The sequence below is a fragment of the Microcebus murinus genome, chromosome 14, assembly GCF_040939455.1.
Source record: "Microcebus murinus isolate Inina chromosome 14, M.murinus_Inina_mat1.0, whole genome shotgun sequence".
In the NCBI taxonomy this organism is placed as follows: Eukaryota; Metazoa; Chordata; class Mammalia; order Primates; family Cheirogaleidae; genus Microcebus; species Microcebus murinus.
In genome coordinates, this window is record NC_134117.1 from 6524827 (window position 1) to 6552042 (window position 27216).

General features: G+C 39.5%; 1 protein-coding gene across 2 annotated transcripts; it reads right to left on the minus strand.

Annotated features, from left to right (window-relative positions):
- Positions 1 to 413: 413 nt before the first annotated feature.
- Positions 414 to 26906, minus strand: ABRAXAS2 (abraxas 2, BRISC complex subunit). Of its 2 annotated transcripts, none has more exons than XM_012781345.3 (9): positions 26771 to 26906; positions 22543 to 22633; positions 17522 to 17558; positions 14643 to 14709; positions 8667 to 8857; positions 7675 to 7794; positions 7081 to 7165; positions 5401 to 5515; positions 414 to 1606 (listed from the first exon to the last, which is right to left on the minus strand). In XM_012781345.3, the coding sequence occupies exons 1-9, from the start codon at positions 26789 to 26791 to the stop codon at positions 1137 to 1139; spliced, it is 1197 nt and encodes a 398-aa protein (XP_012636799.2). In that variant the 5' UTR covers positions 26792 to 26906; the 3' UTR covers positions 414 to 1136. The 2 variants fall into 2 exon arrangements, with proteins under 2 accessions (XP_012636799.2, XP_012636798.2); XM_012781344.2 differs by lacking the exon at positions 26771 to 26906 and adding an exon at positions 26384 to 26497.
- Between the last annotated feature and the right edge of the window lie 310 nt (positions 26907 to 27216).

Here is a 27216-nt window from a genome sequence, read left to right on the forward strand (position 1 = left end):
AATGTCTCAGTGGTTTCACATGTTCTGGGCAAAACTAGAAAACAAGCAGTAATTAAATAAAAACATAAGTGCATCCCAAGAGAGTCTCTACACATTCTATAATTATTCCCCAAATGGCAACTTAAAAAAAAAATAAGTATAGTTATTCAGATTTAAAACAAATCTTTATTCATCAAAATTCCCAAATAGTTTATTAAATGTCTTTCCTCCACAAATAAAACTAACACTAGGATTTGTCAGAAGATCTAAATGAGTTATATCCCTTACATATGAACTCAGCTAAACCCACCATGTCTGGAATCTGTTTATCATAAAACTCAGGTCTGGTACATAACTCCTTTCTGTTACCCACTGCTATGTGTCCTTTAAGACTCCAGAATAGAGACCATAAACGTGCTAGTGCAACACAGTAGTCACTGTAATCCACCAAGAGAAAAATAATTAATTTATTTTATGACATACTTATTTGGATGATTACTTACTGGTAATTAGTATTTCTACATTTTTTTTTTTAAAGGCAACCATTTTAAGTGACAATACATTATCAGGCTAGTAGAAAAAGGTTGAAACAAAGCCCTCTCTTTAGATGTCACAAAGTCATGCAGACAAGAGAAGGAATATCCAAGTTATTCCAATCAGGCTTCTTGGAATTATCAAAATTTCTTTTCTGGCAAAGATGAATTTGGCTCATCATAGAAAGAAGTTCTTTGAAGGCTGCTGCTAAACTCATTTCCCTTTGAAAAAGTAAATTTCAAGGCATGATAGTGCAAGAGGTAAGTTTTTGATTTATAGAACATTTATAGACTAATTGTGCTTAGTCTCTAATTTTCAATTTATTTTAAAGAACAGAAACTACGCTGATAAGTTTCACTTTGCCTAAATTTACCAGAACATCCATGAATCGCACCAGAATTAGGACAATTTGATTATCTTAATGATTTTGTCATGAAACCTGCACAGTGCATCCGAAGAAGACCAGCGGATGGAGCCCCCCACAAGCTCTGTGCACAAGGACTCTCTTCGTGGGAGTCAGGGTATCTGAGAAAACAGTTCTCCCCCAAGGTTAAGTCCTCAAATCACTCTCTCAATAAGCAATTAAGGAAAACAGTGCTAAGTGGAGAGCTTCTTTTGTTTAGTTAAATCTGGGAGGTTTGAGTGTTCCTGGGGTCCTCCTCGGAATGTGTCACGGGTCGAGAGTCCTTTGAATGTGAGTATTCGCTATTAGAGGGCTCCGTAGGGTCAATCAAATTTTCGTAATCACTGTCACCTGATTCTTCACCACTGTCTCCGGCTGCTCTTTGGGAAGGAGGAAGGTCTGCCCTACTTCCAGGGTACTTCAGTCCAGCACTCGTGGACGCATAGTTGGAAGAGCCCACAGCTTGGGGTCGAGGCAGAAACACACTCCTTTCCATTCGAGAATGGCTCAAAGTACTTTCTTGATTGTTTGGGTGAAAATCAGAATAAGGTGGAGGAGGATCAGAGGCCTCTGTGTCTCCGAGTGGACTTCTACCTTCAGCTGCAAACCCAGAATAGGGCATCCGAGGACTGAACACTGGTTCCAAACTTTCAGATGGCATTTGTCTGCTCAACATTGCCTGCTGCAATCCTGGGTGAAAGCAGGAAGAATATTTTAACACTTTCTACATTTTCACAACTTTTCATCTCAATGCATTACATGGTCAACCTGAATGTTCTGGAAAATAGCAACAAGGTAGTGAAATTGACTGTTACTATTATTTTACAATACATAGTACTTCATAATTTAAACAAATATTTCCCTGGACATTAATCCATTTAAGCACCATAACAACTTTCTGAAGTGTTATTATCACCATTATTAATATTATTGTCTCCATCATATAGGTAAACAAGTAGAGTTCAGAAAGGTGAAGGGATCTGGCTAGGGAACAGCTAGAAGTGGGCCCTCATACTCAGAATGCAGGTCTTGTCACGCTAATCCTGTGCTATTTCCCTTTCCTGCGGCTCACTGAGTTCAAAGACTCTGGGGCTGGAAGGACGAAACTGAAACAATCCTTACCACCCTTTCTTTAAAGGTCATGGGAATGTGAGGTTTTCCTTGAAAGCCTCACATCAAAAACATATTCTCTTTGGAAGTAAGGCTGAGGTGGGAGAATCGCTTGAGCCCAGGAGTTCGAGACCAGCTTGAGCAATGTAGTGAGACTCCATCTCTACAAAAAATTTAAAAATTAGCTGGGCATGGTGGCACATGCCTGTAGTCCCAGCTACTCGAGAGGCTAAGGTGGGATAATCCCTAGAATCAAAGAGTTTGCCGTTGCAGCAGGCTATGATGACAGCACAGCATTCTAGCCCAGGCAACAAAGACCCTGTTTCAAAAAAGAAAACAAAAAACCACAAAAACATATTTATAGCTACCTGTCATAATACACTTATCCCCAAAGTCCTAAAAAATAAAATAAAATAAATAAATAAATGAATAAAAGTTTAAAAGCCCTATGTTAAGTAGCTGGTTTTCCAGGAACTAGACCACAATTTTACATTTTTATGAATGCTCAGAAATAGCCCACATATATCAGTTTATATAATCTTAAATATTTCTTAAGTAATATTTTTGTCTATTATAAGGCAGAAGAATTGGTTAAGGTCAGGAGTTTGAGACCAGCCTGAGCAAGAACAATACCCCATCTCTACTAAAGATAGAAAAACTTAGCCAGGCATGGTGGCACAAGTCTGTAGTCCCAGTTACTTAGTAGGCTGAGGCAGGAGGATCACTTGAGCCCAGGAGTTTGAGGCTGCAGTGAGCTATGATGACATCACTGCACTCTAGCCTGGGTAACAGAGTGAGACCCTGTCTCAAAAAAAAGAAAAGAAAAGAAAAGGATACACATTCATGCAAATTTAGAAAATTTGGAAAAGAACAAAAAAAATAAAAAGTGCCCACAATTCTATCATCCAGATGACACTGTTAGGATTTTGGTGAAAAGAGCATAGGATTTTGAGTCAAAAGACCTTAATTTTAACTATCAGGCCCCTACTTCCTGTCAAGTCATTAATCCTTGCTGAACTCCAGTTTTTTTTTTTTTTTTTTGAGACAGAGTCTCGCTTTCTTGCCTAGGCTAGAGTGAGTGCCGTGGCATCAGCCTAGCTCACAGCAACCTCAAACTCCTGGGCTCAAGTGATCCTCCTGCCTCAGCCTCCCGAGTAGCTGGGACTACAGGCAGGAGCCACCATGCCCGGCTGATTTTTATATTATATATATTAGTTGGCCAATTAATTTCTTTCTATTTTTATGGTAGAGACGGGGTCTCGCTCAGGCTGGTTTTGAACTCCTGACCTTGAGCAATCCGCCCGCCTCGGCCTCCCAGAGTGCTAGGATTACAGGCGTGAGCCACCGCGCCCGGCCTGAACTCCAGTTTTATTATTCAGCTTTGTGTGTGTGTATATTTTAAACACAGGTGACATTACCGTGTTTATACTGTTTCATATTCCTAATTTTTTTTTTTTTTTTTTTTTTTGAGACACATTCTCACTCTGTTGCCTGGGCTAGAGTGCCGTGGCATCAACCTAGCTCACAGCAACCTCAAACTCCTGGGCTCAAGCAATACGTCTGACCTCAGCCTGCCGAGTAGCTGGGACTACAGGCATGTGCTACCATGCCCGGCTAATTTTTTCTATATATATTTTTAGATGGCCAATTCATTTCTTTCTATTTTTATAGTAGAGACGGGGTCTCGCTCTTGCTCAGGCTGGTTTCAAACTCCTGACCTTGAGCTATCCTCCCGCCTTGGCCTCCCAGAGTGCTAGGATTATAGGCATGAGACACCTCACCTGGCCCATATTCCTAATTTTTTTCACAAGGTTATATATTGAGCATTAACTCAGAATACTAAAATGGCTGTATAATATTCCATCATATTTATATACCATACTTTTTTTTTGGAGACAGTCTCACTCTGTCACCCAGGCTGGAGTGCAGTGGTGCAATCACAGCTCACTGCAACCTCCAACTCCAGGGCTCAAGTGCATGCCACCACACCCAACTAATTTTTTAAAAAATGTTTTTGTGGAGACAGGGTCTCGTTATGTTGCCCAGGCTGGTCTTGAGCTCTTGGGCTCAAGCTATCTTCCCACTTTGGCCTCCCAAAGTGCTGGGATTACAGGTATGAGTCACTGCACCTGGCCTGTACCATAATTTTTATTTCTTAACTGTAAATTGACAAATTATAGTTATATATATTTAACTGTAATTTATTCAATTATTCTACTGTTGCTGATTTGATTACTTAAAACCCTTGTATTTCTGATTATTTTAAGAAAAATATAACAGTAAAAATAAATTGGACATCATTTACCTGGAAACATAAATTACATTTTAATTGGATCATATATATTCTTTTTTTTTTTTTTGACACAGAGTCTCGCTTTGTTGCCCAGGCTAGAGTGAGTGCCGTGGCGTCAGCCTAGCTCACAGCAACCTCAAACTCCTGGGCTCAAGCAATCCTCCTGCCTCAGCCTTCCAAGTAGCTGGGACTACAGGCATGCGCCACCATGCCCGGCTAATTTTATATATATATATTAGTTGGCCAATTAATTTCCTTCTATTTTTAGTAGAGACAGGGTCTCACTCTTTGCTCAGGCTGGTTTCGAACTCCTGACCTTGAGCAATCCGCCCGCCTCAGCCTCCCAGAGTGCTAGGATTACAGGCGTGAGCCACTGTGCCTGGCCTTCATATATATTCTTATTAAGCTAGAAAAGTTTGGCTACAACTTTATCTCTTTTACACTTGATATTACTTGCCATACGTTTTATAAATTTTACACATAGATGTTAATCCTGGTGGTGTTACAGCAAATGTGTCTGTCACCATGCTGGAATTATTAGATTCTTGGGCCTAATTCTCATTCACCCAGCTCATTTCTTTGCTTATTGGTATCCATTCATCCACAGCTACCATAACCAGACATTTAAAGCCTTTACCATGACCCTGATTATGAATCAAACATAAAGTTAACAGAATTTTAGGTAGCTCCTTTATGTGGCTAGAATGAACACAGGACCCAGCCCCTACCTGCTAGCCATGCCAGAGTTAACTTATTAATAACCATCATACTCACTGTAAACAGACCCCTCTGGTCAATATACACAGAAATTTGTACCAATCACTTCTTGGGGTTTATTCTAACTTCCACTGCAGCTTGCCTATCTTTGGGCTTCTTTTTCCTTGTGTTTAAGAGACTTGAGGGGGATACCATGAAAAATAACATTTCCCTTCTGGACAAGCTTCCCAAGAGAATTTCCTCCCCCAACCAGGTTAACTTGGGGCTTGATGAGTATAGAAGGACTCATGTCATTTATTGTATAATCTGATGTTTAAAATGACATTTCCCTGATACTGAATGGTAAATTTAATAAGAAACTTACTTCTTTCTTGTTCCTTTTCATTTTTCCTCTGAGTGATTTGTCTTCTTAATTTGTTCACTTCTGCCTGACAAGATTCAACAACTCGCTCACTCTTTTCAACATCTGCACACACTGCCTAAGGGGAAAAATGACAATGAGACAGGTTAGCTTCAAATTCAAGCACAAGGCACTCCATAAATTCAGCACTGATTACAACCCTAGGAAAGTCCAGATTTTTAGTTAAAAAGCAGACATACAAGGTAGAACAAAATCATAAAAACCCTGAAGATCAGTATTGTTGTTATTCACCAGTTTACTTTCTTAATTTTAAGACTATTATGCTATTTAGCTTATAAATTCTTGAAAAATAAGGGTAAGATGGGAAAGATTTAATCTTTTCCCTTGATTAATCATTTTTATTGAAATGAAAGGGAATTTTTGGTACCAGTTTAGCTTACAAAGGAAGAACAAAAGATAAGACAAGAATGAGATGCTTTCAACTTTTATTTATTACCAACAATCGAAAATCAGATAAGACAGATTTATTTAACAGAAAATATTTATAATGAGGGAAAGTTGAAAAAAATTAGTTTCTAAGTCAAGGTTTAATAAAAGATAACTATTTGAGAATACATCTACGTAATGTAGCCATTTATAATCAGAGTACTCTATGTGACATTGGTGTTTTCAGAATAGGCCTTATGCAATCAACAATGAAATATAACAGCCACTTTGAAGTCCCTTGGCCAGTGCTGATAGTCTGAAAAGGGCATGGTCATGAATTTAGGACAAAAAGCTGTTTTTCACTGCCCGTTCTTTCCATAGCAGAAATACCAGAAACTTCCAGAAAAGAGGCCAGTCACCAGTGAGCCTGTATGAAGTTCCCTACACTACTAGGTGTACAGTGACCCTAATTTGGAACACTGACACCTCATGTGCTTTCTCCTTTTGCTCCAGGGGGAATTCAGTCTGCTTTCCTCCTTCTATTCGTTGGCACCTTCTTCCTTAAAGCCAGGTCTTCTCCAGCCTGGAAGAGCTTCTTAACTTTACCACTTTCCTTCTTACCCTCAAAGGCAAGTTCAAGGGCTCTTTTATTCTTAGGGTTTTAGAGCAAAGTACTCCTAACAACACATCAGGGATGATGAGAAGACATGGGGAAGTACTGTTAGCACCTAGCTCAGTATCTGGCTTATAGGAGACATTTCCATAAATGTTAGTTGCATGAATGACTAAGAATGAACAGGCTTTGCTGGATCCTCCCAGTGAAAAGAGGCAGCTGGGGGCAAAGTGAGTGAACTAGAACAAAGGAAGCAGAGCTGCAACAAATTATGGGTATCTTTTCATGTGGTCTGTACTTAGAATATAACTGATGGGGACAGCTGTGTTCTTAGCAACCCTTCTTTAAACGTGTAATACATTTTTCTAGAAAAAATACTATTACAAATGGGGCCACAAGTATTTAAAACAATAGTATTAATAATGTACTTCAGAGTCTCTATATTAGGCACAGAATGAGTGAGGCTGGCTTTTGTCGGCTGGCACGAGTAACTACTCCAGAGAGCTGATACTATTTTGGGGAAGCACATTCTGACTTTTGGACTTTAATTCATTTGTCAGTTGGAAGATAATTAAAAATTAATGTAGAATTAAAAGCATTTGGGCAATACAAATAAGATGAAAATCAGTAAATAAGTCAATTACCTGCACTTTCTCCTGAAGTGCGTTGTAAACCTGATATATTGCCCTGATGTCTTTCATTACTCCGTCCTTGTCAAAAAAGTCAGTACTTTAAGACAGAAAAAAAGGTTACAAAGTTACTACATCTGCTGGGAACCTGAAGGCATTTTTCCTGTCACTTTTACTTTAATATATTACTTAAATGTTGTGACTCCAAGATGATAATGTTTAAGCAATAATGCCTATACTACTAGAATGAAAGAGAAATAAAAAAGAACCCACATTACTAAGAAAAATTTAAAATATAATAAAGCTATATATTTTTAGTGACTATGTTTAGCTTTTAAAACCTCAGATATACATACTCTATCCAAACTTTTGTATTAATTACAAAACTGTGGTAAATGATAAAAAAAATTGATAAAAAGAAATTATCTTTTCAATAAGAATAAAATTTGGATATATGCTGTTGGTGTATAGAGAATTACTTTACTGAGTTCTTCAATTTCAATCATTTCAAACTTGATTTTACATTTGTTCATACACCTTTCAAATATTATTAACAAAGGAAATGCTGCTGACAGAAGGGAAAAACTCTCATTTTACCTTTCTACTTACCCATGCTCTTTAATAACTTTGGCATAGCTCTGAGAAGTATTTGGCACTGAAGACACTTTGTACTCCTGCTGGCTAGTATTGCCCAGATTGGGGATAGCAAGTGATATCCTTTGATTATACCTACAGAGAAAATTGAGAAAGAGATCATGTTAAAAGTACTGTTCTACCCTAAGAATGGGGCCTGGTAGTAAGAGTCTTAGTCTCTGACATTGGTAAACTAACAGAGGACCTCACAGAGCATCTGCTTTTTCAGACAACCCAAGGATGCATGAATTAGCAATTTTGCCCTTCCCTTAAGGAGGAACGTTGATTGTAAAGTCCTTGAAAGCACAGGTCATGTCTTATACGTTGTTCACACCCCCACAGCGAATGACACAGTGCTGAGCATGTTCTAAGTGTTCAAGAAATACTTACAGATTAATTAATGAAATCTTGCAAATGGCTGTTTAACAGTTAATAATTATTTTCACTGATGTTGATTTAATTTATTCTACAGTAAATAAATTTCAAGAGGGAAACCTTTCTGCTATTTACAGACAGGATCACATAATCATACAGATTTTTTGCTTTAACAAGTTCACAATGCAAAACCTTCATTAACCAGCAGGTGGATCAATTTTACAATTTTGTCTTTGCAATCTACGTTTTAAAATTACAATCAGACTTCTGTAGCAATAAAACTGCATTTCTCCATAATAGATTATAGAGAAACAAATGATGATTTCTAGCTATGTATTCCTATAAGAATTTATGCATAATAAACATGTCTTGCTAATGCTTCTCGATCCAAAAACAGTTTTAATTTATATAAATAACTGACAAGGAAAATACCTTCTCTAACTACAAAGATAACCAGCTAAAGAGAATTACCAAAGCTTTTCTTTAAAGATGCTATAAAATGCACTATAACGTACATTTTCAAAGTCATGAATCTCAATTACTTGTACCAACATCTTTTCGTTTTGTGAGGCTGGTGCGAAAGCTTTCTTTACCTTCGATTTGGTCTAAAGAGGACGTATTCTAAAGCATGAGTGGAATTGTTGGCGGTGGAGATGAAGCTGAAGAGAAGGAAGACGAGGTCGGGCACACCGAGGATGCGGGTGAGCTGCTTGTGGAGGACCTGCTCTCTGTATGACATCTGCTGCTGCGTGTTGCGCCGGAATCTGTACCACCCAATAACTTTCTGCGTCAAAAACAGAAAAAATAGTATTTGAAGTTGCATGAAATCTTACAAACTTAATTCTAAATGTATCCATAGAAACACAAATGTTCACAAATGTACACAAATGTTCATAGCAGCTTTACGTGCAATAGCCCCAAACTGAAAACAACCCAATTGTCCATCAGCAGGCAAATGGATAAACAAACTGTGGTAGATCCATACATTGGAATCCTACCTGGTAATAAAAAGGAACAAACTACTGATATATACTACATGGAAGAAGCCCAAAATAATTAAGCTGAGTGAAAGAAGTCAGATTAAAAAAAAAAAGTTTATGTTATAGGATTCTATTTATATAAAATCTTAGAAAATGAAAACTAATCTGTAGTGACACAAAGCAGATCAGTGGTTGACTGGAATGGGGATGGGGAAGGGTGAGATGGTGAGATTAGAAAAGGGCGTAAGGAGGGAGGAGGAAGGGGGGGCAGGGGCAATATTTATAACCCTAACAATATTTGTACCTCCATAATATGATGAAATAAAAGGAAAAAAGAAAAAGAAAAAAAAAAGATTAGAGCAGAAATAAAAAGAATAGAAAAATAGAAAAAATTCAACAAAACTATGAGCTGGATTTTTTAAAAGAAAATTTACAAAACTAGCTAAGAAAGAGGACTCAAATGGAATCAGAAATAAAAGAAGAGGCATCACAATACTGTATTGTGCATTTAAAAATTTTAAGAGGGTAGGTCTCATGTTATGTGTTTTTCCCACAATAAAGGGGGGAGCATGAAGAAATTTTTGGAGATGATGTATATATTTATTACCTTGATTGTGATGATGGTTTCATGGGTGTATGCATATGTCCATATTCATCAAATAGTATATATTAAATATTTTCAGTTTTGTGTATCAATTAAACCTCAATAAATATGTTTAAAAAAAAAAAAAAGAAAGGGCATAAGGAAACTTACCCAGGCGATAGATATGCTCATTGCCTTACTATGGTGACAGTTTCATAAGTACATACATATATCAAACTTATCAAAGTGTACACTCTAAATATGTGCAGTTTATAATATGTCAATTCTACCTCAATACTCTATTTTTAAAGTTTAGCTTTTGCTGCACACAGTGGTTCACACCTGTAATCCCAGTACTTTCAGAGGTTGAAGTAGGAAGATCGCTTGAGCCCAGAAGTTGGAGATCAGCCTGGGCAACATACTGAGACCCTCTCTCTATAAAAACTTATTAATTAAAAAAAAAATTAGCCAGGCATGGTTGAGTGTGCCTTTAGTCCTAACTACTTGGGAGATGAGGCAAGAGGATCGCTTGAGCCCAGGAGTTTGGGGCTGTAGTGAGCTATGATCATGCACCTTAGCCCGAGTGACAGAGACCCTGTCTCCAAAAAAAAACCAAAAAAAAACAAAAAAATAAGTTTAGCTTTGTCAGCTTGAGCTATACCCTAAATAAACTGGCTAAAGTAAATTAAACGGATATGCTTTCTGGAAGAAAACTTCTCATAATGATTTGCTGGACATCTGGAAGACAGATGGTGTAAGAGAAATCTGGAAGTCTGCTAAAATGCAGATTCTTGGGCCTCACCCAAATCTACAGAATCAGAACCTCTAAGGGTAGAGTTAGGAATATGAATTTAGGGTAAGTTTCTGACTTTTTCCTTTTGCATACTGAAATTTAAAAACTTCTGTTATAGAAACAATTCTTTTTAAGACAGGGTCTTACTGTGTTGTCCAGGCTAGGATGCAGTGGTGTCATCATAGCTCACTGCAACCTCAAACTCCTGGGCTCACGCAATCCTCCTGCCTCAGCATCTGGAGTAGCTAGGACAACAGGTGTTCATGTATTAAAAAATTATTTTGTAGAGACAGGGTCTTGCCATGTTTCTCAGGCTGGTCTCCAACTCTTGGCTGCAAGCGGTCCTCCCATCTCAGCCTTCCAAAATGCTGGGATTACAGGAGTAATGGATTACACCATGCCTGGCCATAATTTAATTCTTTATTAGAAGAACAATCTTTGTATAGCTTCTTTCTTGAAACAAACCCTTTGAGTAAAAATCCTGTTTTATGAAGTAAAGGTAGTTTAAAGCTGTTAGTGTCATATTAAAATCAACAGTAAATTTAGATTATGTTTTGGCACTCTAGCCCAGGTGACAGAGCAAGACTCTGTCTCCAAAAAAAAAAAAAAAGTTAAAAGTAGTTTTCCCTTAAAAAAAAAGTAGACAGAAAAACTGTCAGTTGGCTAGAGCTATCAATGTATGTGAATATCGCACATTTCAGTCTAAGACTCAATACTCCATACTAAACATAGGCATTACCTCCTCTGTAGGACTGGGGCATGTCTCACACTTCCTCTGCCTCCCTGCAAAGCCTGAACAGTGCTAGCACATTGGCTGTTTTCATAAAATACTCATTGACTAACAGAATCTTGCAATAGCTATTGGATAAATAATAGTGCTTTTCAGTTATGCCAATTCCAACTGTTTCATTCCATTTGTAATTTATTTTCTAGCTGCCTTTTAAAAAGAAACTCCATTTGTATTTTCTGAGAAGTAGGAGCCTTAATTTATATTTAATATCAACTGATAGTAATCAATTTATTTATTGTTTTGATATTTGCCCATAGTTCTAAATGGATTCTCCTCATTCCGATCAATGAAGGATGAGATGCCAAATTAATTTGCATTGGTAATATCTTTGATTCTGCCTTTTAGAGTGAACAAACAAGCTAGCTGCAAGGCTACTGAGTAACTATGTCACTGATGTTCAAAAGCACATTTTGAATAGCTATATTAGGGTTGGGATGAAGAATTATGGATGTCTTTCCCTAAAATCTTATCTCTGTTGAAGTCTTACAGCCAATTTCTCACATAGAGTTTCTATTTTATTTTCTATGCTAGACATTCACTTTCATTGTCTGAAGCCAAAGCAATCACCCCAAAACTGAGCACATTTATCTTTAGCCTACGTTCTTTTTGGCCTTATGATACTAGGACAGCTGATACAGTTATCTTTATCTATTTCAGAGCTTCTGGAAGACACAAATTCTCCTTACTCGCTTTGTTTGGCCTTTGCCTAAAACCTAAGGCCTGTGCAAACTTTGTAAGCACATATGGATTCTGCAAGAACAGTAATTTAGCCCAATGACCATGCTGCATCTACTGGGGGATTTTCATACCAAAAACATTAGCCTCTATCTTAAGCCTAACCTTTTTTTTTTTTGGAGATAGAGTCTCACTTTGTTGTGCAGGCTAGAGTGAGTGCGGTGGTATCAGCTTAGCTCACAGCAACCTCAATCTCCCGGGCTCAAGCGATCCTATTGCCTCAGCCTGCCGAGTAGCTGGGACTACAGGCATGCGCCACCATGCCCGGCTAATTTTTTGCATATATATTTTTAGTTGGTCAGTTAGTTTCTTTCTATTTTTAGTAGAGGTGGGGTCTCGCTCAGGCTGGTTTGGAACTTCTGACCTTGAGTGATCCACCTGCCTCGGCCTCCCAGAGTGCTAGGATTACAGGTGTGAGCCACCACCCCAGGCCTTAAGCCTAACATTTTAAATGTACCTTTTAGGTAGTATAACCACCCTTTTGAGGTACAGATATAATTTTGTACATTTCCTGCGGAAAAAAAAATCCAAACTAGAATCAATTATAAAGAGCTTTTCTGTCATCTAAATATTATATATCATCTCTGCTTTTGTGCTGGAAATTTGGATTTTTGAAAAAAATCCTTACAGAGTTCATATTATGTATAAAGTATCACAGGAAATATTATGAAACATAAAACATAGTTTTTGCCCTCAACAAATATCATGGACAATGAAGCATGATTTCCAAGTAAAGTGCAGCAACAAACTTGTATCAAATGAAAGGAAAACACAAACATTTGTTTTAACACAAAGTTCTATAAAATCAAAACTGCAAATCAACTTTTAAGATTTCTGAGACTCTTAGCTCCAGTAAAAGCAAAGTCCACTGTAGATGACAACTTGTCTAGATCTACTGTGTCTCCAAACAGCAAATCCTAATCTAAAATATGAAAATAAGTTGGTGTCTGCAAGATGAGGCTGGATAGCTAAGAGATTCCAGGATGTATACTCTTGGGCAAATCACTGAAAATGAATGCAGGACCACGTGATGCCCTTCCCATTCGGGCAGGCAGCTTGGTTAGACTGCCAGTACTCAGCACCTCTAGCACTATCACACACAAAACCATTTCCCCTGTCTTCTGACCTACCCTTTCACAATTCCTATTCTTCCTCTTATCCTTACATGCTTTTCTTTCTTCCTTTGCATGAAATATACCCATCAGTGGTACTGAGAAGGTCCTGTACATTAGAAAGGCTGTTGATTGGATCTAACTGCACTTACTCTTGACACCCTTAAACAAAGGCATTTTGGGCCGGGCGCGGTGGCTCACGCCTGTAATCCTAGCTCTCTGGGAGGCCGAGGTGGGCGGATTGCTCAAGGTCAGGAGTTCAAAACCAGCCTGAGCAAGAGCGAGACCCCGTCTCTACTATAAATAGAAAGAAATTAATTGGCCAACTGATATGTATATAAAAAATTAGCCGGGCGTGGTGGCGCATGCCTGTAGTCCCAGCTACTCGGGAGGCTGAGGCAGAAGGATCGCTGGAGCCCAGGAGTGTGAGGTTGCTGTGAGCTAGGCTGACGCCACGGCACTCACTCTAGCCTGGACAACAAAGGGAGACTCTGTCTCAAAAAAAAAAAAAAAAAAAAAAAAAAGGCATTTTGTTTTGTTTGGCAAGTTAAAAACTTTCACTGGCACTTTTTTCTCAAGTGATTACTAATAACCAATCTATTTTTCTAGAATTAATATCCCAAGGTAAAAAAAATAAAACCTACAGATGGTACAACAGAGTAAATTATAAATGAGATTATTAGACAATACTGCAGCAAAGGGCCGGGCACGGTGGTTCACGCCTGTAATTTTAGCACTCTGGGAGGCTGAGATGGGTGGGCTGACATAGGCGGATCTCTCGAGGTCAGGAGTTCGAGACCAGCCTGAGCAAGAGTGAGACCTCCATCTCTACTATAAATAAAAAGAAATTAATTGGCCAACTAATATATATAGAAAAAAATTAGCCAGGCATAGTGGCACATGCCTATAGTCCCAGCTACGTGGGAGGCTGAGGCAGTAGGATTGCTTGAGCCCAGGAGTTTGAGGTTGCTGTGAACTAGGCTGACGCCACGGCACTCACTCTAGCCTGGGCAACAAAGTGAGACTTTGTCTCAAAAAAAAAAAACAAGATATTTAAGGCAGGGAGAGATAGCTCACGCCTGTAATCCTAGCACTCTAGAAGGCCGAGGCTGGCGGATTGCTTGAGGTCAGGAGTTTGAGACCAGCCTGAGCAAGAGTGAGACTTCGTCTCTACTAAAAAAATAGAAAGAAATTAGCTAAACTAAAAAAATATATAGAAAAAGTTAGCAAGCCATGGTGGCACATGCCTGTAGAGCCAGCTACTGGGGAGGCTGAAGCAGTAGGATCGCTTGAGCCTAGGAGTTTGAGGTTGCTGTGAGCTAGGCTGACACCATGGCACTCTAGCCCAAGAAACAGAGCCAGACTCTGTCTTGGAAAAAAAAAAAAAGATATTTAAGTTTTTAAAATTAACATACTGTAAACATTGTCTCACATTGGCAAATTACCTTTAAAATCTACTTAATAGAACTCTCATATATTAATACCAAATCTCATTGTTCCATTTTACATTTCTGTCTGGTTTTAAGTTTAGATAAGGAATGATTTCCAATCAGACTGGGCAAAAAATAGAACATACCTTTCTCCGATCTTTAAGAATCCTGTCCAGACTCTCTTCATTAACTTTGCTTGCATAATCATAAAAACTATTTAAGAGAAAAAAATATTTTATTAAAATCACATAGTATTGTGAAATGGACATGCTTAGCTATATGTGCCCATGGGGCATCTAACCCTAAGATATAACTGTTTGTTTTCAATAGGTATGTAAAGAGAACTTAGTCTAAATGCTTTCCTGATACAAGGTGTCTTTTGCATCAAAGAATACTCAAGAGATTGCTACAGTGAAAAGATATTACTTCTACACGTGGAAGGTGCTGATAGCAAGTAATTACAAAATGTGGGGTTTCAAATGGCTGTGACATCTTTTCTTTGTCTCTAAGTATCAATTACTTATGAAAAAAAGATAATGCAGCAGCTCATATTCTGAGAAATGAAGAAGGGAAAAAAACGTTTGTTGAATGCTTAATAAGACACTTGGCTGCATGCTTTCTCATGTTATTTCAGTTCATTCTCCCTTCAGTGCTGGGAGGTATTAGTTCAGCCCAATAATTCAATAAGTTTTATTCCCAATTTTGTAGATAAAGACACTGAGGTTAAGTGACTTTCCCCAAATCACAGAACTGGTAGATAGAAGGGCTGGAATTTGAAGCCATGCCTGGATAGGTTCAAACCTAATACACTCACCTCCAAACATACCAATGTGACCAGGATCCCTTGGTGCTCGGCCCAGGTGCAATGATGTATGGGCCTTTTCTACCACTGGGCATGGTCCTGCGAATGCTACCCCCTCTCCCACCACCATAAGCCCAGGCCTAATAAGGCAGGAAGGAGTTCAAGGTACAGCAAAAAACACTGAATTGGGAGCTGCTTCTCACTGTATGATGTGGGGCAAGTCACTTAACCTATCTGGCCTCCGTTCCTTTTTTTGCAAAGTAAGGAATTTGGAGTAGACAGATGATTTCTCAGGTTTCTTTCAGCTTTAAGAATTACAAGTCTATGATTTAAATTCAGTTAAATTCCTGTTCTGGTAGTATTCACTAACAGGTAGTATTTTAAGGGATTCCTCAGAAGGGGGAGGCAGGCACACTGAGTGAAGCTTTCAGAGTCAGGACCAAATCAGACACTCTCATGGACCAGAGAGAGGCGATGTGTGGACCAGGGCCTGAAGCATTTCACGCTCTCTGAGATTCTTTTCAAATGAACTGCTGCTTACTCATCTTGCTTCCCCACTCCTCCTCCAGTTATGTGTAAATCTAAGAGGTGAGGTCCTCAGCTATTCTGAGGCTTCGTTTATAGATAGCCATCTTACCTGTGTGAGGGTGAACTTGACGCAAGTTCCCAGGGGCTACTGGGTGCAAGGGGGCTCAGTGTTTGGGCCAGCAGACAGTGGGAAAGTGGTCAGGATGAAAGTTTGTAGGGAACACATAGCAGGGACAGTTAAGCAGAAGGGGCTGGAGGGTGTTAAGGAAGGAAGTGCTGACCAAGAATACTGCACTGTGCTCCTGTGGGCAGTACTGGAAGGAAATTAGTGGCCTGGCTTCTGGAAGGGATGGGAAGCAGGGCCTCATGGAGTTTTATGAAATACAGTCGAAATCATCATACCAGCCATTAAGTGGAAGGGTTCAGGACTGAGAAAGAAGGCACAGGCCTGGGCAGTGGTTTGCAGAGAATTCAGTGAGCGAGAGATACTAGACATTTTCTCCCTCACCCCTTTCCCTCCAGATGGTTCTCTACTATCTGCTTTCTCCCTTCTGAATGCTTCTCCTACCATTTTCCTCTTTCTGTCCTTTAGCTGGTCATAACACATAACTGGTATATAAAGTAGTCCCCCTCCTTGCCCATGGTTTCTCTTTCTGCGGTTTCAGTTACCCTTGGTCAACTGGGATCTGAAAATACTTTGAGAGAGAGAGAGATCACATTTACGTAACTTTTATTATAATAATTGTTATAATTGTTCTATTTTATTATTAGTTGCTAAACTCTGTGTTTAATTTATAAATTAAACTTTATCATAGATATGTATATATAGGGAAAAACACAGCATATATAGGGTTTGGCATCATCTGTGATTTCAGGCATCCACAGGGGGTCTTGGCACATATTCCCCTGCAGATAAGGGTGGGGGGAAACTACTGTATTCACTTAAATGTACACATAAAAAGAAAGCTTTATGTTCCCTTTCCTTACATTTTATTTTATTTTTTATTTTTTTTTGAGACAGAGTCTGGCTCTGTTGCCTGGGCTAGAGTGCCATGGTGTTAGCCTAGCTCACAGCAATCTCAAACTCCTGGGCTCAAGCAATCCTTCTGCCTCAGCCTCCCGAGTAGCTGGGACTACAGGCACGTGCCACCATGCCTGGCTAATTTTTTCTACATATATATTTTTAGTTGTCCGGCTAATTTATTTCTATTTTTAGTAGAGACGGGGTCTTGCTCTTGCTCAGGCTGGTCTCGAACTCTTGAGTTCAAACAATCCTCCCGCCTCGGCCTCCCAGAGTGCTAGGATTACAGGAGTGAGCCACCACGCCCGGCCCCTTTCCTTACATTTTAAAGTTGAACACTGAACATTTATTATTCCTCTTAAAAACACTCACTAAATTATATTATATCTTGATTAACTTTGTTCTCTACGGTTGAAGAGCCTTGATGGGCTGAAGGGGATTACTTCCGCTCTAAATCACTGAGGCCACAATTTATACTTTCCCCCTCCCCTTTTTCTAACCTAACATAGCGCCATGCACATAGCATGCAACAAATAAATGAATTTGGGTCCCCTGGATTATACTCTCAACTTTATAGCCATTATCAGCCTCAGGCCTAAATTCATAAGTTTTTTTTTTTGTTTGTTTGTTTTTTATCAATAAGGACTAATGCTACAGAGAAGGATGTGGCTTACCTAAAAAGTTTTGAACAAGGCTGATGGTTATGGATTTCTGTAAATAGAGAAGAGGAAATACATCTCAGTCATGTAAAACACAAGAAATTATAAAATAGGTCAAGATTTATTTTTTATCCCAAATCTCAGACAAGAAAAAGTCAGTTTTCCTTTCCCAAACAAGTGCTGCCTGCATACCAGTGAAAGCAGTGTGACTTCTTAACATTTACAGTAAGGTACACTTTCCCAGAACAAAGGAAACTGGAGAATGAAAGTTCTAGTTCCATTTGTCCATTTATGATGAGCAGACATCTGAGAGCTTTTATTCAGGGACATGCAACTATTGTGTGCCTTGCTCAATCTTACCTATTTAAACAAAGTATAATAAGAAAAAGTAACCACTTACTGGAAGCATGTAATAAAGGTGCCTAAAAGTGTGAGGGCAACCTAGGGAGAGAAGAACCTTAACCACCCCATCATCAATAACCAACTAACAACTCATGACAACTTGGGCCAGGTGTTTTGAACGGGAAGGAACTCTGGAAGTCTGTTAACCCTTTCAAAGATGGTCAGTACTGAGGGAAATAGTCATATATAAGGCAGATTGTAACAGCTTCTGAAAAGTTGCTGTAATTAAGCAGATTGAACAATTTCTTCAGGCTCATCAGGGGGCTTAGGGTCTGGGTTTCTTTATAAGACAATGAGACTAATTGGCCATTCAATTCTATTAATCACATTCTCCTAGAGAGTGACTCATCGCCTGCTGTTTAAAAAGCCATGGCCCCAGAGTACCAGGCTGTAATTTTAACTCAATTAAAATGAAACCACAGCCTTGAAGGACATGGTGCTATGCCCATTAGCTTCTGTATTTGTGTTAATGCTGCCAAAACATACGCATAAATGCAATATTTCCACAGGAAAGAAAAGCTCATTTGCCTAACTATACAAATAAGAAAACCTCATCTAGAAATATTTCCTTCTTTTATCACTAAAATTGATACAGTATAACATCATAAGTTATTCCTGAGGTACTGTTAGTAATTAGGATGCAGAAAATATGTAGCAAAAATATTACCTGGAGTTCAGGGAAAAGAAAAACTCAACTTCTACTTTAAAGGAAAGAATATTTTGAAGTTTTTTTTTTCCCCCTTTTGAAAAAACTTTAATAGATTTAGGTGGTACAAGTTGAATTTCATTACATGCATATATTGTATAGTGGTGAAGTCTGGGCTTTTAGTGTACCCATTACCTGAACAGTGTACATTGTGGCCCATAGGTAATTTTTCATCCCTCAGGCCTCCCATCCTTTCCCCTGTGGGGTCTCCAGTGTCCATTATACTACTCTGCGTGACCTTGTGTAGCCACAGTTTAGCTCCCACTTATAAGTGAGAATACGCGGCATTTATGTTTCTGTTCGAAAGGAAAGAATATTTTGTTTAATGAAATCCCTGGAGTAAGTGCTGAACTCTGAATGCAAACGCCTGTTACTAATACACCATAGCAGTTTCTTTCATGATTTACAACCTGGATTAGAAGCACACTAAAGACATGCTCTAGATACCATGTGGTGTTTTCTGAAGGAAGTTAAAGCTTTCTAAGCTTTTTTATGCAACACTAAACACTCCATGGAAAAATCAGGGCTATGGCCTTAAACATGAAAAAGCTGCAGATTGGAATGAAGTTGGCGGGCACATTAACTGACGGGTGGACCTTTGGCAACAGGCAGAGGTTAGGCAGCCTTGCCCGGGATTTCCAGTTTCCCATGCCTCGATAGCGCATCCACACGGTATAGACTGTTCTCCATGGATATATGGCTCCCTTCACACAGGTCTTTAACAACCCCTACCATGTGGTGCTGTTGTTCCTGCTTTTCTTCCTGGTGGCTGAGTCCAATACTTCCTCTTCTTCCCCCTTCCATTCTTTCCAATGACTGTTACTGCATCTCTTCATTAACTAAGGACACTTGTCTGTTGCTGCCTCCCTCTATCATTCCTAGAACTAAGGGGACAGCTCTGCTTAAAGTGAGTTAGCACCAACTCTTTAAATTAATATGTATTCAAAACAAGATGCAGAAATTTTGTGTTAAAAATGTAATACTCCATATTAAGTCGTCCCATTGCAGAAAGTAAGGTAAAAGGTGTCTGCGCATGGAGTCAGACATTTGCAACACAATAATAAATGTGGTCAATTTATTTTACTTAAAACATCTTATTCTGGAGGTTAAGCTATGCCAGAGAATCTCTTTGCACCATGGGTAGAGTCTCTTGCTCAAGGCACTTTCCCTTATGTTTGACCTTTCAACCCATGTTTTCCATAGTCCCTGGTTTATGTTTTTGGATTTTTTTTTTTTTTTTGAGACAGAGTCTTGCTCTGCTGCCCAGGCTAACTAGAGTGCCATGGCATCAGCCTAGTCAGCCTAGCTCACAGCAACCTCAAACTCCTGCCTCAGCCTCCTGAGTAGGTGGGACTATAGGCACACACCACCACATCCTGCTAATTTGTTCTATTTTTAGTAGAGACAGGGTCTCTTTCTTGTTCAGGCTGGTCTTGAACTCCTGACCTCAAGCGATCCTGCCGACTCAACCTCCCAGAGTGCTAGGATTATAGGTGTGAGTCACTGGACCTGGCTGTTTTTGGATGTTTTCATTTTTAAAAGAAAAACATTACAATGGTGACAACATATTTAATATTAGCAAACATTTTGTCCATGAGATGTATAATCATTTCAAGGACCTGAATGTTGCTAATAAATTAAAGATTATACAGCAAGAGATGGTTGTCATGGCACTTACTATATTAACTGGCACACTCTATTGATTGTTATTTTTCCGTGTCTACAATACCATGAAAACTGATATTTACTGGTATTTACTGTGGTGTATGAATCAAAGGATCAGTACATTATGATATGTAGAATTTTAATTATTTTGCCATTCTATTTCATTAAAAATAAATAAATAGCCAGAATATTCATCAAAAGTGATATTTTTGTGATCATGCCAGATGAGAGAGTGCTTACTTTCATGGCTTTCTGTCAGTTAACTGCATCTGGCAATTTAACCTTCATCCACCAGATTAATTTTGAAAACCCAAGTGCAAATAATAAATAACTGCACAGATGTCCTATGAAACAAAATTCTGTTTTAGGATTTTAAGGAATTAAGCAAAACAAAAACAAAAAACCCTCAATGAAAAACAAGCTATATTCTGTATACATATCAAGTCTTAGTAAGTCAATAATGTGGGGAGTGGGTTGAGTGGGTTTTACAGCTTTGATCCTTTAGGACTACCGTCCCCAATCCCCAGGCTGCAGCCCAGTACTGGCCCATGGCCTATTAGGAAAACAGGGCTGCACTGTTTTCCTACATCACTGCCTAAGCTCCACCTTCTCCTGCCCCACCCTCTACGCCACCCCCCAACTGACCATCCACCCCATGGAAAAATTGTCTTCCATGAAACTGATCTCTGGTGCCAAAAAGGTTGGGGAACCACTGCTTTACGAGACAGTTCAGTCTCCTATTTTTCCTCAACCCTAACTCCACCTCAATCCTAACCCTTGCCCCCTAACTCATGTACTAGAAGGCTATCAGAACAGGCTTGGAATTGATGACTTGCTTCCAACATGACCTAACCTGCCTGCTGTATTTCAAACCACAAACCACTCATCTTCATGTATTCTGTATTTTAGTCACATAGAACCAGGCCAGATGTTTTATACAGCCCTGCATGTTTTATACACTCCTTACTGTGTTCCCTCCTAGGTTCACCTTCTTGCCAACATCTTTGCTGATTTCCCCACTAGTAGTTTTTCTCTCAACTCTGTACACTTACAGGATTTTCTTTATTCCTTTCTTACAGCACTCATCTTGCACTGTGTGGTATTTCTTCGTACCTGTCCTACCCCTAGAAGGCAGGGATGATTCTGAGTATTCCTCTCACTGGCCAGCACATGCCCCACACATGGAAGTTCTTTAATAAATGTTTGCTGCATAAATAAATGAAATATTCCTTGCTTTCTTCTATCAGGGTGTGCTGTTCGTGATCTGCCTGAAGTGCACCTGAAAGGACTATGATCACTATTTATCAAAAGGAGACTGATCTAAAGAGAGTAGATGCATCATCCATAACGACTCCTTCCTATTCCTCAGCAATCTCCCCCAAAGTGGCTGTGGCTTATCTCTCAGAAGCCTGTGTAGGGTTAGCAAACATCCCATGCAAACAAATGTGAACACCTTTGCTGGATGCCTCTAGGAAGAAGTGGCACAACATATCCATTGCTTATAGTATGAGGTGATACTGGCAACAGGGAGAGCCTAATTTGCAGACTTGAGATTCACTGTTTTTTTATTTCTTGAGACAGAGTCTGCTCTGTTGTCCAAGCTAGAATGCAGTCATCATAGCTCACTGCAACTTCAAACTCTTGGGCTTAAGTGATCCTCCTGCCTCAGCCTCCCAAGTAGCTGGGACTATACGTGCATGCCACCATGCCTGGCTAATTTTTCTATTTTTTGTGCAGATAGGGTCTTACTATAATTGCTCAGGCTGGTCTCAAACTCCTGGCCTCAACTGATCCTCCTGCCTTGGCCTCCCCAAGTGCCAGGATTATAGGCATGAGTTACCATGCCCATCCTTCACTGTGGTTTTGAAAAGATTATCAGTCAATGGTCATGCTTGAGGCTCTGACTTGAGGGGGGAGGGGGGGCATGGGCAATATACATAACCTTAACACTTATACCCCCATAATACGCTAAAATAAAAAACAAATAAGTAAAAAAAATAAAAGATTATCAGTCAAATGGTCACACAGTAATTCGGTAAAGTCAGACCAGCTGGTGAATAATAGGAGACCTACGTGTATACCTATGCATTGTAAGTTTACACTGACTTATAAAAACATCTCATATCATGTATAGTGCAAATAATTTTAGTTTTTTTATATGCACTCTTTTAATCCTTTAGATTAAAGTTAGTTAAGAGCCAAAGAACAGTAAGTATTATATACAAAAAGGATATTTCTAAGGTCAAATGATAAATTTACTTACCAATTACTTGCAGAAATTCTGTGTTGCTGATTTGTGAGTCACTGATGCTAAAGGTTTCCTCTTGTCTTACCTCTCCCAGCAAAAATCCTTCCTAAAAGAAACAAAAAAATAGGTGCAGACTAAAAATAGATGATTTTTACTGAAATAAAAAGGAATTGAGGACATATGACTTTATAATAATTTCAACAATAATCCAAATCAGCTTGCCATGTGAACCAGCTACTATTCTATAAACCAAGTAGACTCAAGCAATCTGAGGGTATCTATAATTGGATTGTTTGAAAAAAGAATTCCATAACAAGATAAAATATTATTTTAATCCCTTTAAGTCTTCCCTGTTTTTTGAAGTAAAAATAAATATAGTGAATTCATCACCTAAATCCTAAGTCTCATAAACAATGTCAAAAAAGCTCAAGAAGCAGAAACATGCTCAAATTGTTTTCTTGAAACAGCATACAATTTATTTGTTTTAAAAACACTGCTAATGATGAAAGGATAAAGAAGGTAACACAATGATAACTACATGCTCTTGTAGAGGCTGGCATAGAAAATTAGGATTTCAGCAAATAAATTTCATGTTTACATGAAAATTTTTCTTTAATAAATGCAGAGGTTAATCATTGACACTTTTGGAGAACATATACCACCCCAATCAATTCCAGATTACTTGGCATATTACCTACCATTTGAGTATTTGCTGTTATATTCAGCACAAGCACAGTTGGAGAAGATATACCCCAAATGTCAAAATAACTTCCTTTAGAGAGTGTAAGTTAATAAGCTGTCCTGAAATCTCCCCAGACACTCACATGGCTTAGTCCTTCCCTTCATTTAGGTCTTCACTCACATGGCACTTATCAGAGAGGCCTTGCCTGACCAACAGAACAGAAACAGCATCTGCCAGGCACTCTCTCCTCTTTGCCCTGCATTCTTTTTCTTCTTTGTCTTCTCACTATATTTACATAAATGAATACATTTATTTATATCCCCTGCTAAAATGTAAGCTCCATCAGAGCAGGGACTCAGTGCTTGTTTACTGCTATATTTCAGCACCTAGCACAGTGCCTAACACATAGTAGGTACTCAACAAATACTGGATGAATAAATTTGTTGAAACAATGCCCTTATATTATACCCTTCTATTCTAGGTTGATCATTCAAATCAATTAAAGAAGTTTCCTAGTTTAAAAACATTTCCAGCTTAAAGTGAGACTCTGTGGGGATGAAGGGGGAGACAGATGCTTTACAGCCTAGTTTTTGTATTTGCTTCGGGGAGGAGGAGTGTCCTAAAATACTAAATCATCACGTACAGGGCATCTCAAACTTGAGAAATATAAAGATCCTCTTAAAAAAGAAAAATTCTTTCAGACCCAAAGGAGTACCTATGACTACTAGTTTGAGAAATACCAACTAAATAAGTTTGTTTTACCCTCTGAAAGTCTTTCAATTATTATGAGTTCTCGTGAGAACCACAAAAGAAGTTTTATCTTGTAACAAGCAAAAAACAAACAAAAAAAACGTTTTTAAATCAAAGTGAAAAAACAATTTAATATTCCCATAGAACTTTAGACATTGAGAAAATAGCTAGATTCCTAGTGTTCTATAGTCCAGGATTGTTAGATTTAGCAAAAAATATATAGCACACCCAAGTAAATTTGAATTTCAGATAAATAACTTTTATGTAAGATATAGGATATACTTATACTAAAAATTATTTGCTATTTATGTAAATTTAACTGAGTTACCTGTATTTTATCTGGTAATCTTACAATAGTTCTCAGTGTGAGAAACAGTGATATAAACCTACAATGACATCAGGACATTCTAAAGCCAAGTACAAAATGAGTGTTTATTTATCTGTTGTTCTGGATTACCTAAACCACTGTTACTTCATAGCAGGAGTAGGCAAACTACAGTGTGAGGGCTACATCCAGCCCAATGCCTGTTAATGTATGGCCTGCAAGCCTAGAATGGTTTCTACATTTTTAAATGGTTGTAAAAAAACAGAAATATTTCATGAAATGTGAAAATTATATGAAATTCAAGTTTCAGTGTCTATAAATAAAGTTTTATTGGAATATAGTCACCTTCATTCTTTTACTGTCTATAGCTGCTTTCTCCCTACAACAGTAGAGTTGAGTAATTGCTATAGAAACCATATGGCTTGCAAAACCTAAAAACTTTATTATCTAGCCCTTTACAGAAAAAGTTTGCTCACCCCAGCTCTACAGAATAACGAGTGATTTCAAATTAATTTCTTGCCTGGACAAAGGTTATGTACCACAAAAGTAAATTGTTGGTTCTTCAACTTTAAAATTGAAATTATTTTCAAGTTTCCCACATCTGTAATTGTGGTAAGGTTAATATAACCAGGCATGGTCATATAAAACACAGTTGCAAACTATTGGCACTGGTGAAAATTTCCTTAACAGAGTAGATATTGAGGGGATGTCTCTTTAATTAAGTTAGTAACAATCTAAGTAATATAGCCATCACACAGAGGTTTGTAGAAAAACTTCATTTTTCAACAGGTGGCTGCTTATTCTTACAATAATCTTGCTTTTGCATAAATTGTGATACTACCAGGTACTCTAAGAAATAAACAGGGTAAAGAAGCATCACTGAACCTATATTTAATAGTCCATGGACACTAGGGGTATCACAAACCATCTACATACAGAACTGCATTACATTATTAAATAACTGGCTGCAGTACCATAGGCCATAGTGTCCAAAGTTGCCCCTGGAAAAGCCCATGCTGCATATATTCCTATCATTAACCTCTACCATCAACACTGAAGAGATGAAAGGTACAATAATTTAATTCCATTCAATTTACTAATGGAATCACCTCTCTGTGAAATGAGTTTTTATTAATGGAAGCTAAGATTGCTGACATCAAACCAAATCCTGTTCCTCCTTCTGCAGCATATCATTTTGCTTTGTAATGACAACCACAAAAAACCACACACATTTAATGAATTTGAATAATTCACTATTATCATTTAAAATAATCCCCCAATTTAATGGGCAAATTAAATACTCCCTTTAAGAGAAAAATTATCTAGTTTCACAAAGAATTTCCAACCAGAGGCCAGTGACATTAAAAGACAATTCAAAAATAAAGACATTGAAACAGAAAGGCTTTGCTCCCCCTGCGGACTCCAAAGCCTATGCATTTCCGATCACTCATTCGTGGGCCTGTCACTTCCCTATTTTACTGTGTTCCTAGAACATTCGCCAAAGAACTAAACATGCAACTTCAGGGAAATGCAAATAGACCCTGCACCTAATGCTTCTGTTTACATTCTCCATTTTCCATCGGGACGAAGAAAACACACAACCGTGTCTAACAAGTATGAATAGTGACAGCCATGGCTTTACTCGTTGCACCCGACAACATGTGAGACCAGCGGGCGGGGCTGAGTGCCTCGCCTCCTAGACTAAAAGCCCGGCCTCTGGACTCCTTCCCGACCTCGGTCGCCCCTCGTTAAGTCTAGCACCCTCATTCTCAGGGAGGGGCAGGCACTCGGTTTCCACCAAGTAAGACTCCTGGCACTGCCGGGGGGAGGCAGGCGGGGCAGCTTTGCTGGACCAGAGACGGTAGTCCCGGGACGGCCGGGCGGTGGAGGGCGCCAAGCGAGGGGGCCAGTCCCAGGGGCGAAAGAGCCCCGGGAGTCAGGAGCTCGCCGGGGGCGGGAGCCGCCCCGGTCACTGGCTCCTCTGGCCGGCCCTGGTGCCCGGGGGTGGAGCCGCAAGTGGTCCCGGCTTGGCCGCCAGCGCCGGCCTAATGCGGAGGCTGAAAGCCCCCAGCGGCCGCGGCAGGGGGCCCGGCACCTACGTGGTCGGCGTTGCTGTTGGCGCTGTGGAAACACACAGCGCTGAAGGTGTAGCCCGAAATGGAAGCCGCCATGATGGAAATCTCCAACTTCCCCATCATGCCCCGCGGCGGGCGCACAGCCTTCCGGCCGGCCCCGCCCCTCAGCATCCTGGGAAATGGAGTCTGCGGCGGCGGCGGTGGCCGTGGTCCAGGGGCCGAGCGCCCGGCCGCGAGGGCTGGGAAAGGGCGGCTTTCGCAATCAAAAGGACCAAGGCACTGTAACCTTCGCTGGGGTGTTTCTCCCGGCACGCCTCAGACAACACCTCCTCTGTGTGGCCCTTGACAGTTTCCCCACACAGTTCTTTCCCTTTACAAATCAAGCTCTTAGCGTGAAAAGCAAACACCTACCGAGCTCAAGGGTAAAAGCATGGAGATGATTCAGGCCATTGAACCGTGTTGGGTTGGACACAGGAGTAACATGATGTGATATCAATTTTAACATGACCACTCTGGCTGCAAAGATAAGACTATAGTCCAGGGACCTGTGGGGGGGGGGTAGAGAAGAGGGAAAAGGGAGGTTATCACCACAGTCCAGAGGGCCACCTCCCTTTCTCTCACTCCCTACATTTGATCAGCTAGCACAATCTTCAAAATATACCCCGAACCCTACAATTCACCACCAGCACATCTACCACCCTGGTCCAAGCCACCATCATTCTTCCCCTGGATTACTGTAACAGGCTCTAAGGCAGAGGGTCGGCACTGGTGGCAGTTTTGCCCCTCTGAGGGTCTTTGGCAATGTTTGGAGACATTTTCAGATGTCACAATTTGGGGGGAGATGCCACTGGCACCTA

Excerpts from the sequence above, each read along its gene's own strand:
- ABRAXAS2 (XM_012781344.2), bottom strand. The coding sequence starts at position 26,482 with ATGATGGGGAAGTTGGAGATTTCCATCATGGCGGCTTCCATTTCGGGC. Across the intron at positions 22,634-26,383 it reads CCAACAGCAACGCCGACCAC|GAAGGATTTTTGCTGGGAGA; the intron begins GTAGGTGCCGGG and ends TGTTTCTTTTAG. Across the intron at positions 7,795-8,666 it reads CTCTTTAGACCAAATCGAAG|GTATAATCAAAGGATATCAC; the intron begins GTAAAGAAAGCT and ends TTTTCTCTGTAG.